Source organism: Zeus faber (genome assembly GCF_960531495.2).
Source record: "Zeus faber genome assembly, chromosome: 5".
Taxonomy (NCBI): domain Eukaryota; kingdom Metazoa; phylum Chordata; class Actinopteri; order Zeiformes; family Zeidae; genus Zeus; species Zeus faber.
The window spans coordinates 20966428-20984521 of NC_137192.1; the positions used below are offsets into that span (position 1 = coordinate 20966428).

At 42.9% G+C, this 18094-nt stretch overlaps 1 protein-coding gene across 4 annotated transcripts in view; it reads left to right on the forward strand.

The window, feature by feature from the left end:
• The window catches only part of slc12a5a (solute carrier family 12 member 5a), a gene marked incomplete at both ends in the record, with an annotated part of 163653 nt that overhangs the window by 124402 nt on the left and 21157 nt on the right, over positions 1-18094 (forward strand). For all 4 annotated transcript variants that reach the window (XM_080001484.1, XM_080001485.1, XM_080001486.1 and 1 more), the window contains one exon: positions 6754-6900. In XM_080001484.1, coding sequence (XP_079857610.1) covers positions 6754-6900 — 147 coding nt within the window. The remainder of the gene's footprint in view (positions 1-6753; positions 6901-18094) is intronic.

Consider the following 18094-nt stretch of genomic DNA (forward strand, 5'->3'; position numbering starts at 1 on the left):
TCATACAATTTCATACTTAAAAGTGCTTGGAAGCCGTAAGAGCCGGCTCTTTTCAGTGAGCCGGATCATCAGGCTCAGGATTCGCCCCCCCCTGCGCGAAAGCTCCACTTCAGCGATACAGTACGTAGTTTTTTGTTTTTTTAGATAACGTTACATTAGAGATCACATTTTTTTTATTTTTTTTGTCTTGGCGGTCAAGATCCATGTCAGACAGTATCACCCACAAAAATATGGGGAGAAGCGCAAACCTGCTTGGGATTTCAAAGGGTGAAATCAAACCCTCTTTTCGGTCGATTTTCGATTTCCAATCGGCATCGTGACACCCCTACTAGTTACCAACGTTTTTTGGAATTGAACCATCTAATGCTGTTACACGTATTGTATTACCTCCTGACCCCGTTTATAAGGTACCTGTTACTTGAAAATGAGCCTGCTCCGTCTTCCTGCACCACTTCTTGCAAGGGCAGCAGTTTTGGGTGTGACACCGAAGTGCTGATAACAGGGTTACCTTTCTCCCTTCAACACCTGACTGCTAATGTATATCACACAGCAGGGCCTTCAAGGACCTGCCACTCATATAGAAGGTAATGGAAACGCTATGTTCTTAATTATACCGGCCTACGGGGTACGAGAGTCTCGAAAGGGATGAAACATAATGTGAAAATTAGGCCCTTTTGTAGAATGACTGATGACAGCTTTTGCTTTGGTTAATTTGGTTAAAAAGAGGAGATGATTCAAAAATCACTGATGATTCAAAAATCACACCACCCTCTGGATTCCCTGTTAATGGAACCGTGCATTTGCTGTTATTGTTTATCACAGCTTAACATGGACTTAATGCTTCATACGTCAACAACCGTTGTCAGAGTTTGAACATCGACACGGAAAATCATTACTTGCCAAACTAAGTGCCATTTATTCAATAGTTCAGTACCATCAGGGTGGAATCTTTAAACGATCAACCATTAGATAGATCGAGTCAAAACAGTTTGATTTGATAGGTCTTTATTATCAGTTTGTACAATTTGCCACATCGGTTCATGAAAGCGTGATTCCTGACCGTGGTGATTCAGTGGATTTACATTGAGAGTACAATGTTTTTTTTCCAAACGCAGGAGTAAATGACAGCGCCCAAAGCTCATTATCATTTCATCGGTTCTGTTTACGAACAGCTAAAGGGCATTCTAGATCTGAAGTATTTAGCTGACATTTCCATCCCCATTGTGACACGGTGAGTTTTGACTCAAGGACGACAGCGGCAGAAAAGCGATTGATCCAAACGTCGGCCGTCACGAGGACGGGAGCTGTGACATTTTAGTCACAGGATGTTCCCTCTTATCAGAAGATTTCAACCTGTTAACAAAAGTGAGAATATAGTACAAATCCCCAAATTACCTGCCACATATCAATTCAATAGAAAACAAAAAGATAATAACCATGGCGGTCAAATTGCCCATAAATGGCTTCCCTGTCCCTCAGTGAAACCCATAACTCATAACAAGTAATTGAATCTCACTCTGGCTCTGATTATTCCCACTAAACTTCGCTGGTGTCCTCGGCAGGAGCGTAACAATTGAAAAGATCCCCCCGTTGCACGGTGAAGGGCACAACCGCAGAGGGACGGGAATTGATTTGCGTGGCTTCGACGACGGGAGAACCGCGCGGGCTGTTATTATGCGGCGGGAGAGGTGACGGAGATGGACGAGGCTTGTTTCCCGCTGCTCCCATGGTCAACCTGTGGTTCCCTTGTTGTGATCTTTGATTAAACCACAAAGAGGAGAAATTTACTGCTGGGAATATTGAGTTGTGTTGGTGGGGCGGGGGTGTTGTTGTACTGTAGGTTTAATTTCAGCTTTCAAAGGACCTTCACAGGAGTGTGTGTGTGTATGTACGTGCACGTGCACACACACACACACACGCACGCACGCATACACAACAGGATGCATTGGATGGTGACTGGCTAAGTATACAAAGGTGTTTATGTTTGTTCAGTACAATCAATCAATTGATCTTGTTATTAAACAAGAAAACAAGATGTATTAAAACTAAAAAAATATATATACCCGAGCAATATTTGTTCCAAGCCAGGCAAAACATATATTTACCAGGACAAGATAAAGTAAATAGATGTGAATAGATTTTGAATTCATTCCATTCTGGCAACAAGCATGCTTATAATATTCTAACATATATAATAGTAAATTATCTAAAACTAAATATAGCATTTTAATAGTTATGTCAATAAAATATAATGGTAACAAAATTGAAAACAGTAATATGGTAATAATTGAAGTAAAAAGTAGTATAATAAATTAAAAAAGGGAATGTAAAGTAAAATAGTTAGACAAGTAAAAATACTCTATTCTATTTTTATTTGTTATGACTGTATCAAAATTGAATATAATTTTGCGTTGTCAGTCTTGTCAGTGCAGCAAGATCACCAAAGCCATAAACTTGCAAATGAAAGCTGTGTGTGTGTGTGTGTGTGTGTGTGTGTGTGTGTGTGTGTGTGTGTGTGTGTGTGTGTGTGTGTGTGTGTGTGTGTGTGTGTGTGTGTGTGTGTGTGTGTGTGTGTGTGTGTGTGTGTGTGAGCTCTCGGTCTGTTATCCAAAGGAAATTAAAATATAATTATATTTGTGAGACCTGTTTAGACCTCGTTCTCTCTCCCGCCCTCTCTTTCCAACTGGATCGTGTTGCATCAGACTCTTGAGTTTCTCACACAATATTATTAATTTGATGTGAGCCGCTTGTCAGGATGATTTGATTAAAAGTGTAGCTTATGAAATCAGCGTGGGCTCTCACTTCTCAGCGCAGGAATGTTGTTTTAGAGCAGTCCAGTGTCCAGACGAGCCTCAGCCCAATGCAGAGACGCTGGTGAATAAATAAAATGTTGGCTAGTTGATATCTATCTGCTTGCCAGTTAAATGGAAGAATAAACACGGTTCCTTATTTGGAACTTCTTCACTCCAAAAGTCTCTGTAGCTCAGGAATAAAGACGATTTTATCTTAAAAAATAAGGACATTTTTCGAGGCAGAGAGCTGGTCATTTGGAGTTTACATAACATAGAATCATGCCAGTACTCATTTCGTAAAGCAGCTCAAATTATGTTGAGGTTATCAAAAGGTTGCAATTTTGTTTTTTGGCCTCACCAGCAATGAAGGCAGATTAACTTCTTACATTTGGCTTTGTATAATTCCCTGAATTGCCACTAGGTTGGTGTTTTATATCGAGCTCACAATATTGGATATACTGTATATATTGGATTGGCACACAATCTACTGCAACCATGCTTATAAAGCCCAATATTAACCATATAGTCTGGTATATACTAGGTACTAGTCAAAATAAGACAGACTTTAGTTATATGGCATATTTCAAACACAAAAAAAACAATATGCCTCACACAAAAACATACTAAATTTTATATCGATATAGATTGTGAATAACTTTAAGGGGGACCTATGATGCTCCTTTTCAACGGGTAAATACAGGTCTCTGAGGTCCCCCAAACATGTTTTTGAATTTATTTTGCTGAAAATACCACTCAGATGATGCCTTCTAGCCATTCTAACATGCCTCTGCATCCATCCTGTTCCAGGACGCTCTGTTTCAGTTGGTGGCGCCGCCCTACTGAGGCCCCCACTTCTGTGAGCCAGTGGGGTTTGAGCATGGCTCGGTTGGGTTTCGTTGTATTGAGTCCGTAAACTTCGAGGGATTTTCACTTTATCACTCCACCAAAATTTGTTTCTGAACAAATTTGAGGCAAGAAATAAGCAATCCAGTTTCCTGAATCTTCACTCCTATTACAGTAGATCTACAAGGCCTCATTCAAAAGTTTGTTCCGACTTCCGACTGGTTGGACACCGCACGGAGATTTATTTTGTTTCATTCAATCGGTAAACGTCGGAAAATAGAATAAAATAAATACATATACAATGAGGACACACTATTTGTATTGGTTTTGTTTGGAGAAACGCACAGTGGATTGCGCAGTGCAGCCTACAGTGTATGTACCACATACTTTTTTTTTTTAGAAAGAAACATATTTTTTTAGTACTTACATTTCCCTCAACTGCAGTTTTTTTTATATGTCTTATTTCACAGTTTGTGTGTTAGTAGGCCCATCAGAGACCCAAATGTATATGCACAAGCACTGAAAAGTGAGTTTTTCATGATAGGTCCCCTTTAAATGAGTATTTAGCTAAAATCCCTGATAAAATAGTGATGATCACTAAATATATGGCAAGTCATCTTGGCAACACAGTAATCTTGTGTATAATAATCTGATGACCTGATTCCTGTGTATCTGCAGCACAACATGCAACAGTAAAATGTTGATTCATTATGATGTTATCGGCGCTCTAAAGACATGACAGCAAAGATCTGCTCTCACTCGGGGAAATGGATCACGGCGGGATATTGTCACAGTTAGGTTTTATTGGTCAGGTCGTCCTTGGCCAGGAAAAGAATACATCTCTATTATGCACATGGTCACCTGGCGTGTCCTTCAGCTTTAATACATGGCATCATGTTGATACACACACACACACACACACACACACACACACACGACAAACAAACTTGCATGCGTGATGGCATGCACGCACGCACACACACACACACACACGCACACACACACGCGCACGCACACTCACACTCACACACACACACACACTGACTCAGAGCATCCCCAAAAAAGCCTCTGGAGGAGAAACCCATTAATCAATCTGAAGTGCAACAAAATACATCATCACTCCAGCCAGTCAGTAATTGCTGTCTATGGGACGGCCTTGAAACACATTCCCCTTGAAGGGCCCGACAAAAGAAAACACCCCATTCTCGGCTGGGCCACAGCAGGGAGGTATTTCCGGGTTAAACTCAATGAGCACAAACCTGCCTCAAAAAGAAAAAAAAAAAACTGGAGGGAATTGAAAAGATAATTAAAAAACTTTGAACCTTCAAGTCTGCGTCCCAGGTGCATTGCTCTTACTTGCTCCGAGGACCAACAAAAGCATGGGAGACAAATGCGTAACACCTACAAATAATAATAACAAAGTAATTAAAGATACAATGAGGGATTCATCTGTTTTGCGTTTCGAATAATTTGAATTTGAGTTTGAGCGCAAGGAAATGTGTTTCTTTGACTCCGAACACAGCCTGCCGAGAATGCGAGATGGTTGAAGTGAGACTTTTCAGAATGAGTCGCCGACCAGTGAATTAATTAGTATGAAAAAAGCCAGAACTACTGCAGGGTTTTTTTGTGTGAATTAGCGGTGGGTTTCTATTCATGCTTCTTTTTTGTTTGAGTATGAACTCAGGCAGAACCGCCTTTTAACCGGCCTCTGTCTGTCATTTATTTGTTTATTCACTTGCTATATTACTCATGTAACTGTTCTGAGCTGATGACTCATCAGTAACTAATGAGACAGGAAGAGATGCCTCCGGCCAGCTCATTTCTAGGAGCACTGAGGTGAACTTCAGTGGGAAATAAAAACACAGTTCATCTGAATCCGAACCTTTCTATATCAGCCCAGTCTCATGAGATGCAGCTGTTATATACCAACTTCTTGATGAATTGATTATTTTTACGTTGACGTAATGACAATTACTTAGGAAATTTATGAGGGAATCCATTATGAGCATCAAATCAATATTCTTTATTAGATTATATTCCTTCCTATATTTATGTTGTTTCTACTTAGGCATATATTTTTATATATTTTATATTGTTTATAGTGCTTACCTTGATTCTTACTTACTTTAAGTTACTACAACTCTTAATTGATGCTCTCTTTTTTCTGCAGTCACTTTTTGCTGTTGTAACTGTGCAAATTTCCCCATTGTGGGACTAATAAAGGTTTATCTTATCTTGATATTTGTTGTTATTCTCAGCTCGCAAAATTGCACAGTGTGCATATATATATATATATATATATAATATCGTTTCTGTTGGTCTTTTTTTTTTTTTTTTTTGTATGTAGATTTGTATTTTTATTTAATTTTATTCCTATTTTCTTTTTTTTTCAATTGATACTATATGCCCAGCACAGTCTCTGGAGTTTGCCAAAAAAATGCATTTCACTACATGAAGAATGTATGTATGTATGTGACGAATAAATATTTTGATTCAATATAAAATGTCATCCTGTATTTAGCGTAAAAAGAAGATTTGCAAACTTACTAATAAAAGTTCTAATGTGTACAAATATTAATTAACATGTGCATCGTCTTGCGGAGGTTTTGAATGGATTTGCTGATGTATGAAAATATTGTTGAGCTGGGAAATAGACTTGCAAATGTGTTAACCTTTTTTAAATATTTAGTTATTTGCCAAAAGCTACTTAGATTTGCAAAGGTGAAAATGAATATTCAGTACAAGATCCAAGATTCACGAGGTTATTTGTCACTTACATATACATACGGTCATACGTGTGGCTAAACTAAAGCATTCATTAATTTACACTTACAAACGGCTTTGTATTAACAATATAAACCTGGAGCGGTCGTTATGATCGTTTGCTAAAGATGACAGATTAATATTTGAGTTAAGCTATTTAAGCCCCTGGTTCAGTTGAGGCTTCATGAGAATGCGTGGATGTTATACGAATCAGGTGTTCAGGAGTTGGAGCAGAAACTTCTAAAATCATACACTTGTTTGCATGCTATCGTTTGTATGTACCATATTTTTAATACCTCCGTCTCTCTCTCTCTCTCTCTCTCTCTCTCTCTCTCGCCCTCCTTTTTGCACCCAGGCTCCCCAGCTGGGTACCCTGATGGGCGTCTACTTGCCGTGCATCCAGAACATCTTTGGCGTGATCCTCTTCCTCAGGATGACCTGGCTGGTGGGCATCGGAGGAGTCATCGGGACCTTCGTCATCGTCTTCATGTGCTGCACCACAGTGAGTGCCGTCAAGATCTCACCCCCTCCCCACCTGTCCGTGGCCATTCTCTCTCAACCCCTGTCACCGACGCGCACTCGGGCGAGCCAGGCGGGCCGCTCCACATCACAAACGACAACCTTTTCCCCCGACACATTTGCCGTTTTCCGACCGCAGTTACTTAACCCAGGCATGCAACGTTCTTTTTCCCAAACCTATTTCTGAAACCTAGTTTGTTGCTGCATATATATTATTATTATTATTATTATTATTATTATTATTATTATTGTTGTTATAATAATTGTAATGATAATAATAATAATTGTAATTGCCCTATTGTATTTGTCTGGATTTGTATTATTGTCCTCGGAATTCTTCGGGCTCAAAGTGTCCGGAACAGAACGACCGCTGGAGCTAGGGACACGGCTGAGGCGTCGTCAGAACCGGAACGTCGCAGACATCTCATGGTTCAAGTTTCATCTAAATCCATCCACATACGGAATGAGCGAAAAACCGACTAAATTTGACCCAAAGTATCCGAACCGTAAGCGCTTCACTGACACGACGACTTTGGAAAACTTTCAATCGGGCAGTGGAGCGAGTTTTAGAGTAAGACGCTTTGTGACATCATCATCATCCGATTTGCCATAAATGTGCAGGTTGTGGCTCAGAACGTCCAGTCGCACCGTGCACCGTGCCTGGTGTAGAGTCATCGCTCTGCAGCGCTTAGAGATTACAAACTAGGCATGAAAAACATTCTGTTGGGATCATTATTGCCCCACAAGACACCAAACCTCATCTTCGGTCACTGTGACTATCCTGCACACACCACTGATGAACTGATGCGCGAACCTCGCTTTCTTTTTTGAAAGTGCATTAGTTATTTATTATTTCATAAATATTGGTTAAACATTAGTCCTTTTGCCGTCTCTGTCCTTAATGATATGCACCTTTGGTTTTATTTGAGGTTCATAACAGTACATTGTACTGAGCAGTTGTTGGCTCATTAGTTTTATGGTGAGTCACCGGCAGAGGAAATTTAGTCTTTGTCACTAAAATTTTGGGAAACTTTAATACGTACCAAACACAACTAAATGGACCCATGTATTGCTGCCTGCAACTATATTTTTATTATTATTGTTATGCAGAATACTCATGAGAAGGTTGAGTATCCTCACACATGGAGGGCCACGTTCAACAAATAGATATTACCTCTCAAGGCTGTGTCTGACGCTATTCATACCTGTAAATAGCTTTGTTTTTTATTTACTTTGCAGAACTTGGAATTTAATTCAACCATGTTTCTGCTCATGAAATGGAATCAGAAGACTCCCTATAATGTGAAGGATTGTTAAATGACGCTGATCGCCTTGAGAATGAGTCATCTACCCAATCTACCGCTACATGTGCTTTGTGGCTTAGTGTTCCCTTTTTGACGGTCCATCAGAACTGACTGGCAAGCCAAGATCTGGTTAGATAACAGCGCTAACGGGTTGTTCTCCTCCTGCTGTAAAATTAAAATGACAAGCAGCTCAGAACGCCATGGTACAGTGACCTGTTTGGCTCAAAATGGGAGAGTCAGCTCGCGAGTGAATGCGCGGCTGGCGAAGGGAGTCTTAACATCTTACAGACCAAGAAAAAAGACTGCGGTGTTAATGAGGCCGGCACAGTAAAGACAGCAATGTTTTTAAACAGTTCCGTGTGGCAACCGTGCCCGCGCTAGCTTTTATTCGTGCAGCTATTTGCCAAGGATTAAGATGAATAGGAAGTTAAGTGCACCATGCGGAGTAAATCACCCGGGTGGAAAGGGGCAATTTTCTGTTCTTAGGCAAAGACGCAGGACCGATCCCCGTGGCGCCGGCGCTGCTCCGAGCCGACCCAGGGCATCATCAACCCTGTGCAAACGGCACATCTCTGTGTGTGAGGGCTGCTGCAAAGGATCTAATCGTAGTCACGGCGGCGATTGAAGTTGCTCACCCCCACTACCTTGTCGTCCCATGGAGGGAATCCAAATCAGTGATTTGCATTCGACATTACAGGCCTTATGCGGTCTTAATCACACCGCTCCACCAGGTGCGGTCATTTGCGAATGTGTAGGAGGTACTTGAGCATTCATAGAAAGATCAAAGATAGCTACAAGAGGATGTAAATTCTGCTTGTGAAGCGCCGCTGTGTCCTCGCTATGTTAATCGCTTCTTCGAGTGATAACTTGAAAGGGGACGTGCATTGCCCCCTGGGATGGAATGGCTTTCTTATTTGTTTTTTTTGTTTTTTTGTTTTTTTTGTTTTTTTTTTTACATTAGCAGGGTTTTACACTCAACCTCCCACTGCTGTTGATCCAAATCAAAAACCCAGAGAGGACCCTGAGTAGATAAACATCCGCGTTTCAGCTATGGACCAGGTGTTATTCGGCGTTTCATTTCTTCCCGTACGTAGCGCTTCTGCCAACTGTGTATTAGACGTAACACCGTACATTCACATAATAGAAATCAAACTCAAGATCATGTGCAACACTGTCGATTCGATACTACAATATAAGCTCCAACGTCTCGGAGGATCTGAGCGTCAGTAAGTGGACTTCGCCAAGGTTTCTCGTCGTCAAGTCTTGGACCGCAACCTACCATTGTCCCACAGGGGGGGAATCACACCCTTGGCCCCCACTGGCCCCTGGTGTCAAGCATCCGAGTGGCTGCTAACAGGCTGACCGTGTTTGTCTTGTCCGATGCGCGTGATTGTCAGGAAACATCACTCCTCTGTCTCTCCTCTGTGCTTAACATGCTATCCCCTCAGCGCCGGCTAAGAGAGGAGGTCACTCTTAGATTTCCCCGTAGACGGCGTCCAACGGAGAGCATGTCAGCATGCGCTACGTCAACGGCAGGACTCCCCTCTCATGGGGAGGGACGCGTCGCGCTCTTCACATTTGGCTTCCAAGCTCACGGAAAGACAGGGCGATGAGGATTATATGAATCATTATATAACTTTTTTTTGATGCCACTTAGTTTGATTCAGTTCATTTCTGTCTTTTCTTCATCTCTTTAATGGCTTTTCAGCTACAGGATTAGATGCATGCGTTCTCTTCTCGGTGCAGAGTGGTAACTCTCATTTGTTCATCGCTCTTGTTTTCGCCTGCTTGTCTTCTCAGGTTTATATTATGCGTAGGGGCAGAGACGCATGTTTGCATGTGTCTGTGTGCGTGTGTGTGTGCGCACGTGTGTGTGTGTGGGTGTTTGTGCAGCCTAGATTCTCTTCTCGCAGATCTTGTGTATTTATAGAACAACCCCCTCAAATCCCAACCGTAGCTAACTTGCCTGCACAGGCGCACAGGCATTATGCTTCCCAGTCATGTTTCACTGTGACAGTACATGGAGGGCTGTGTAAAAATACGCTCAAAAAAGGCTTTTTTTAATCCCTAGGTAGTTGCATATACATATATTTATATTTATATATATACGTCCAGAAAAAGTCTCACTCCGAGCAGGCGAGTGAGTCTTCTCCCATGGAAAACCACGATGGATGCCCGTTCAATTGCAATTCTAAAATATGTTCATACTCAACCTTATAAGCACTTGTCGACACAATTCAGAAACATTTTTATGAAGTTGTTATCCGTATTGAAACCGTACTTTTTTAGCATTGCCTGTAGTCATATATTATATGCCATACTGTGAATTTACCATTTGATACCTTGCTCAAGGTATCAAATGCAAACATTATAGACACACACACATAGATGTACCCGCACGCACAAACAGAAAAACAGGTGACGTATCTCTTCACACCTATGCTGGTGAAGATTTAAGCTCTCACACGATATACACCTTCCCTTCTCTCTGTCGTTCTTCTTTTTTTTTTTACATTTTCTGAGACACACGCACGCACACGCACACACTCGCTCTCTCACTCTCTCTCACACACACACACACACACACACACACACACACACACACGCACACACACACACACACACACACACACACACACACACACAGACACAGACATATCTACTATCAGTCACACAGGGCTCATTGCGGAGCCCTGAGGCGAAGAGCTGGAGTGTAATCAGTGTGGGAGAAGCCCCCCTCCTCCTTGTTCCTCCTGAGCTACTTACATAACAAATAACCACCCAGCCCTCCAGAGGCTGCCACCACTACACCACACGTGTGTGTGTGCATGTCTATACATCTGTGCACGCACCCATATACGGTATGCATGCATGCATGGACTTAAGGTCTGATTACCGCCCAGATGGAAGCCAGGAGACGACAAGAGAAGCCAGACTCATGCATAGTATAGCATGTAGTACACAGACTGAAAAATACTCTTCTATGCAGATACTTACTCATGCATGGATCGTCTTTGGCAGCGAACCATTTCAATCACAGCGCTGCATATTTGCACTCCTGTTTCCCCTGCTGGAATGAAATTTCCATGGGAAATGGAATTGTTATAAGAGCACATTCTGAGAAATCGTTATTGTAATTGGTGCTATGGTTTCATGTCAGACAATTATGATGGTTTGTGTCGTTAGACTGCCCAACCAACCAACCAACCAGCCACAATTTTTAAGGCTCCACACCGTTACGGAGTGAGCGTTTTGCTGTGCCTCGCTGCTAAGCTCCGAGCTTCTGAGATTTCAATAGTGAAACCCACCCAGTGTGTGCCTGCATTTTCAGCTCAGATAATAAATGCAGGCTTGTCACCAAGCTAAAATGGAGGTTTAATATTCTAGATGGAAAGTCATCTGTTGTTTAGCCTTCCTCATTACTTCCAGGTCCTGAATCCCGACACCGCAGGAGGAGGGCTGCTCTGCCCTCTGTCATGACTCATTTAAATACGAATGAGATTTTCTCTCCCTCCGTATCTTTCTCATCTAATCTCTATCGTGTTCTCCGCTCCGCCATTTTCTCCCTTTCACTGTCTGTCATTATTTTTTTCCTCGCCGCTTTTCCAATTTTTGTTGCTCTGCTTCTCTTCATGTCCTCATCATCCTCCGCCTGTCTTCCCTAATCCTCACTGCTGTTTCACTCTGTTCTCTTTTCCATATCGCTGGTTCTGACATCTTTTCGCCTACAGAATCTGAAAGTTAGGATCCGCCTCATCCCTCATTTCATCTGACTCTCTTGCATCCGACAGCGAAACATCGGCGGGGGTTTATAGTGATGAAAAGCACGCTGGAAATATACTTATCATTGTATCTGTTACGCTCGCTGACTCAGGACGGATGTGAACCTATATGCACGGCGCAAAAAAACAATCAGGTAAGAAGTCAAAGTCCACAAGGTTTATTCCAAGAAAACGGCAGGGGTCAGTGAAGGAAGGAAAACTTCTCTGACAATCCGAAGTGTAATCCGATCCATTAGCCTAAACTATCACGTGAACGCTTAACGGAGCTTTGAACGACATGCTGTAAAGAGAGACGTGTGGCAACCTCCGCCACGGCCAGCGCCGAAGCAGCATAGATCTGGCCCCCTGCTTCCGTGTCATCCGGGTGAAGTCCGGCATCGCTGCGGACCCGCCCGCACCCCAAATTCTAAACAGAAAGAAAGATGGGGGGAAAAAAGCAACACACGCCCCGCTCGCTCCCACCCCCATTAGCTGAGGGAGAGCGACAGAGTTCAAAGTGCTTTACACAAAATAGATAAGAAGGAAAGAGCATAGAAAATAAAGACATATATAAAATATATAAAAGACATAAAAATAATAAAAAGTCACAGTGTTTCAAGGGATGTTTGCATGCAGAAGGATACATCCTTTTGGGTACTATATATTACACGATTTGCTTATATTAATGATTATGCCTGTAATACAAACAAACACTAAAACATATTATTGATATTTGTGACTAAGATACAGCATTTCAATGGAAATTCTACATTGAACTCGTTTAACTGATCGGCAGGCCAATGTTTTTGTGGCCGGCAGATGCATCGTGTGTTCAGAACAGCAGTGAAAGAGGCAGATTTCACACCTCCTGTGTTCCTGTCCACAGAGAGGTATGAGTTTCAGGTCCCAGAAGACCAGAAGCTGAATGAGAAGATAGGTACTCTGACTCTGCATAACTGAGTCATTTTGTGGGGCTATGTATTTCTTGCTTTAGGGGAGTAGAATATTTGTTTCACACTTTGAGCATGTTGTTTAGATGGCTAGGTTAAACAAAGTGCATCCAGACAAATTTATTATTAACAGCTTAGTTGTTTAAGAGAGGGAAAAATCGGCAAACTCTCAACTTTGCGGTCTCGGACATGAAAATGTGGTATCAAGCCATCCCTAATATATATTGGGAGATCAGGGAGGAATCATGACAGAACTTCCTCTAGGGCGTCCCCTGATGTCCAACCAGGCTGGTCCAGATGGTCTCCATGGAAGTCCTGGATGAGGGATGGGTCCAGGATGGCACGTGTAGGGACCCCTGACCGCTTCTTAGGTCCGTATCCCTCCCAATCTACCATATTCTGGAGACCCCTTCCTCTTCAGCGAGACCTCAGTAGGCGACTGATCGTACATATAAATGGGAGACCCATCGATGATCCGGGTGGGCAATAGCGGTCTGGAGGCTGGAGTCGACTCTCCTTAAGTCTTGAGTCTAGAGACGTGGAAGGCGGGATAGATGCGCAAAGACTGGGGAAGATGCAGGCGAACAGCTGCTGGGTGGTTAATCGTGGGGAACGGCCCTGCAAAGCGTTGGGCCAGCTTTCTAGACTCAACCCAGAGGGGTAAGTCCCAGGTAGATCGCCAGAACTTCTGTCCCAGAGTATAAGTAGGACCCAGCTTCAGATTTAGTGAGAACCGACAAAGTGGGAGACGGCTCGGGCAATCCCAGCTGAGCAAGGAGCAGGGGATGAGAGGGTCTTTCAGAGTGGATTGCACAGCTCACCAGCTCCCTCTGGTTGACTGATGAGCTGCTCCTTTGACCGGACAGTTGGACACGTAATGCCCCCCCTGGCCACAGTACAGACACCAGTTCTCCTTCTGGTGGTGCTGTCATTACGCTGACGACAGCCTGGTCCTGCTAGGCTGTCTGTGCTCTGCCAAGTCGCCAGGGGTGCTCGAGGTAGGCTCCGACAAGGAAGAAGGGATGATGCTGGTGGTCGGGGAAGACCTTGGGAATGATTGGTCAGCACGCTCTCACGCCTCGGTTCTAGGAGATGCCGTCAATGCGGATGGCCGTGGCGATGAGTCTTCAGATCTGCGGGTGAGTCTCGAGCCAGCTCGTCCTTGATGACATCAGAAAGCCCATGGTAAAAGGAGTTGGCCAGCAATCAGGAATTCGAATCGCTCTCTGCTACGAGGTTCAGAAACTCAATGGAATAGTCGATAACTAACTGTCAGAGATGGCTGTCACCAAAGAGTAGAGGTCTGACTGCTTCTCCCACTCGGTGGTACCCCAGACCCCGAGGCCGCTCCGTGAGCTGGGTGACCATGAAAGCCGCTCGTGACCTCTCGGTTGGATACTTGACGGGTTGCAGTTCAAAAGTTAACGAGCAGAGCGTGAGGAAGGACCGGCAGGTACCTGTAGCTGCTGAAAAGTGTTCGGGAGCGGGGAGGTGAGGTTCCCGACTGGCACGAGCAGGAGAACTGGTAGATGATGCAGCAGCCGTTGTTTGACTAACCAGAGTGAGCTCCTAGATCTGTACGCAGAGAGCCTCCAGACATTCATCATGGCTTACAAGGGTTCCTGGAGAGCCCCCGCAATGGCAGTGAGTTGTTGCTCGTGTTGGTGTAGAGCAGTAGCCCGTGCCACAATCGCTCATCTGAGAGTCTCTGAGTCGGTTGGGTTAATTTCTGGCCAGATATTACTGTTACGCTCAGTGACTCAGAAGTGAATGTGATGTGAAGCCTTAAACATGACACAAAAACAATCAAGTAAGAAGTCCACAAGGTGTATTCCAAAGAAACAGGCAGGGGCCAAAACCAGAAGATCAGTCAGAGAAGGCAAATTTATCCAGCAGGGAACAGGCAGAGAATGAGAGTCCAGGGAATCAGGCAGAGGTTTGGACAGGAATCAGGAAGTAGTTGCGGGAAAGCTCAGCGTAATGCAGAAGACAATCCGGCAAGGGACAAAAGGAAGTGGACTGGTATTTATACTGAGGGACTAACGAGTGAATGAGCTGCCGATGGAGGAAACCAGGGGGAGGGAAGGCACAGCAAAGCAAAGGGGAGTGGGAGGATCTGAAACGACACAGAGGTCAGTGACTTGGCATGAGGAAATGACCAGATGTAAATAAAACATGAAAACAAATCAAAATACTAGGAGATCAGGGAGTATTCATGAAATTATCGGTGTGTATCAATTTGTGAAGTGGCACTCAACAAAGCGCTTTTGTTTTATATATATACAAGCATGCTAATGAAGCCAACTCTCATGGCAGGGTTAAACCTTCGCTGTCAAAACAAATTTCTGGCTCGACTCTAAGGTCACGCAAAGGTCACTGAAGTAGGTTTGACTGTAGCTTTGGCAAGGAACAAACCTAAAGTGTCCTTTGCGGTCAAACTCCGCTGGTATCCACTCGTTCAAGGCTTTGAAAATGAAAATTAGCCTTTTAGCTAGATGACGTCCCAGTCAATCCAAAATGAAATGCTCTTAGTCGGAGCAGTTGGAGAGAGGAAGAATATTCGGCTCATAGTTTCTCTACTTCTTGTTTGTCATAAATACTACAGATTGGGAGTGTAGTCGTTTTCTTTATTAACATTGTGCAATTACTCCAGCCCTGCGAGCTTTACTTCATTGGAAACCGCTTTAGAAAGAGAGAGTCCCTTTTGTATGATCTGTAAGCTGTCTCCTGTTTGCTCCCATATGGACCAGACAGATGGCAGGGCAGCATAGTCTGAATATGAATTAATTATTATTATATGTATACTTTTTACAGGCATGTTTGAAGGCCAGAGGGTGTGAGGATACAAGAGCTAGTTATGGAGAGTCCATGAGGACTTTGCCTGGAGTAATGGAGTCTACCACTCCCAGATTCCCTGTTTTAAGGTTACCTGCACTCGCCCTAAGTGGGACAGTAAAAGAGGCCATAGGCTCTCGGTCAGTGGGGAAAAAAGATGTTGCACATGCTTCTATAACAGGACCCTGCTTCCCCGCCGGCCCTCCAATCAGATAATGATTCAGACATCAGGTCATTTGGTGGTTTGGTTATCCGGCCAATGGCTGCCACGCACTCACCATCCAATCAAAGGGGGGAAGCCTTAAAAATAATTTGAAACATCTCAATTATATTTAGTTTCTAGGTCTAGCAGATTCTTTGAAGTTGCAGTTACAGCTTTAGCCGCGGCCAGAAGCCTTTCTGAGATGATGCCAGGTCAGAGGAAGGACAGAGCGATGTCATTTTGACCGCGGCCGATTCCGTGACATTTGTTAAAGTGACTCTCCGCCGAGATGCCCACTTAGTCATGTGAAAATACAAGTGGGACACTGTAAAGTGAGATGATTCAATGAGTAGCATAGATAATCTCCTAGCGGCGCGACACTTCTGACGCTCAAAACAGAAGGGCAGTCAGTAACTGGCGATTTAATCCACTGGCCTGAGTTTGTCTAAATGATCCAAACAAAGGCTTTTGGTGTTTTTTTAACCTGTCATGTTAAAACCAAGGACTTTTATATAACGTGTTGTGCTAGGGTACAATACAAGAGCTTCTTCATGTTGATCTGCATTTGAGTTTAAGAGCAACAATTCAAGAGAAACCATTCACCGAGGATTGCCATTGACCCTTCAATGTCTCGCTCCGTTTAATCCATTGAAAAGGACCCTAAACTATTTTAAGGATTTTTTTTTTTTTGTATTTGTATTTTGTATTTTTGAATTATTTGGAGTAGTTTAAGACTAATATTTTAAGACCTATAATTCAAGAGAAATAAGTATTGAAGAGCATTCACTTGTAAAATGTGCTATATGGTTGTTATGATTATTATGATTATTATGATTATTATTATTATTATTATTATTATTGTTATTATTATTATTGTTTATAGTTTTATTAATAGTATTATTCATGTTTTTTGTGGATCTGTCTTGGTGGAGAGTTAAGATATGGAGAGTTAAACTAGACATAAACTGAAAACACTTCCAATTCTGAAAATAATATCCGTCCACCCCCCAGATCGAATCCTACCCTTTATTGGTCTAAATCGCATCACTCTGGTGGTCTCCCTCGTATGGTGATCTTCCCGTACAGCTGGGTGATGACTCGATTGGCCCTAAACTACCTCAGCCTGGCTGCTGCCCCCATCAGATAAAACACTTAAACAATTACTGTCTTATCTGCTGTGTTGGGAGAAGAGCTCGCTGCCTCATTATGACCAGATTAGAGGCAGCGAATAGAGCCCAGTCGCACTAACTCTTGACTCCGATAGTCCGTCCGCCGGGCCCCCAGGTGACACTAACCACATTACGACCTTCACAGAGGCAGAAACAACAACAGCTGGCCGCCGCTGACACTCCTTTCTCCCGGCGATTGGACTCAATGTGGTTAGCCCGTTCTCTGTATCCTGGAATTATTACGATGATGAGGGATAAGATGAACTGCAACTTTGTCGTCCTACCAAGGCTGCAAATTTGTCTTTGGTCTCAACACATTCAGTCATATTATTCGATGATAAATAGACGCCGTTAAAAAATAAGCAGTGCCTCACATGAATATGTACGTACCGCATAAGAGGAAATAAACAGTGACTCCCATGGATACATACAGTACACCTGTTTACATGCCAGTGTTAAGAATGCTTGGGTGTTGGGTGACAAAGGATTTTTCTTAGCTTGGTGATTCTCAACTTTTTTTTTTTATATATCCAGGACCCTCATTTTGATACACATTAGGAAACGGACGCTGTTTGTAAGAGTTTGCCTCTGGGATCCCAATCTGAGAAGATTTTTAGTGTTAGATATGATTAAGTGTCTGTAATACAGTTAAGGAGATAGCAATGAAACTATAATCAAAACGGTAATTATTGTTCATTCTCTGGCCTCTTGTAACTGAAATAATGTGAAGTTTGATTATTAATCAGTTTTCTGTGGACCCCTTGGAACCTCTTGAAAGAGCCCTGGGGGTCCCTGGACCCCATGTTGTGAACCATTGTCTCAGTGAAGAGGGTGGTATTGGAATTAATTATCAATACTGTTTATATTCCTACTTCTACTATTATTACGGCATCTACTTCTAATGACGATGTTATAATAATTTAGATAATTAAAAGTTATCATAATAAAAGATAATC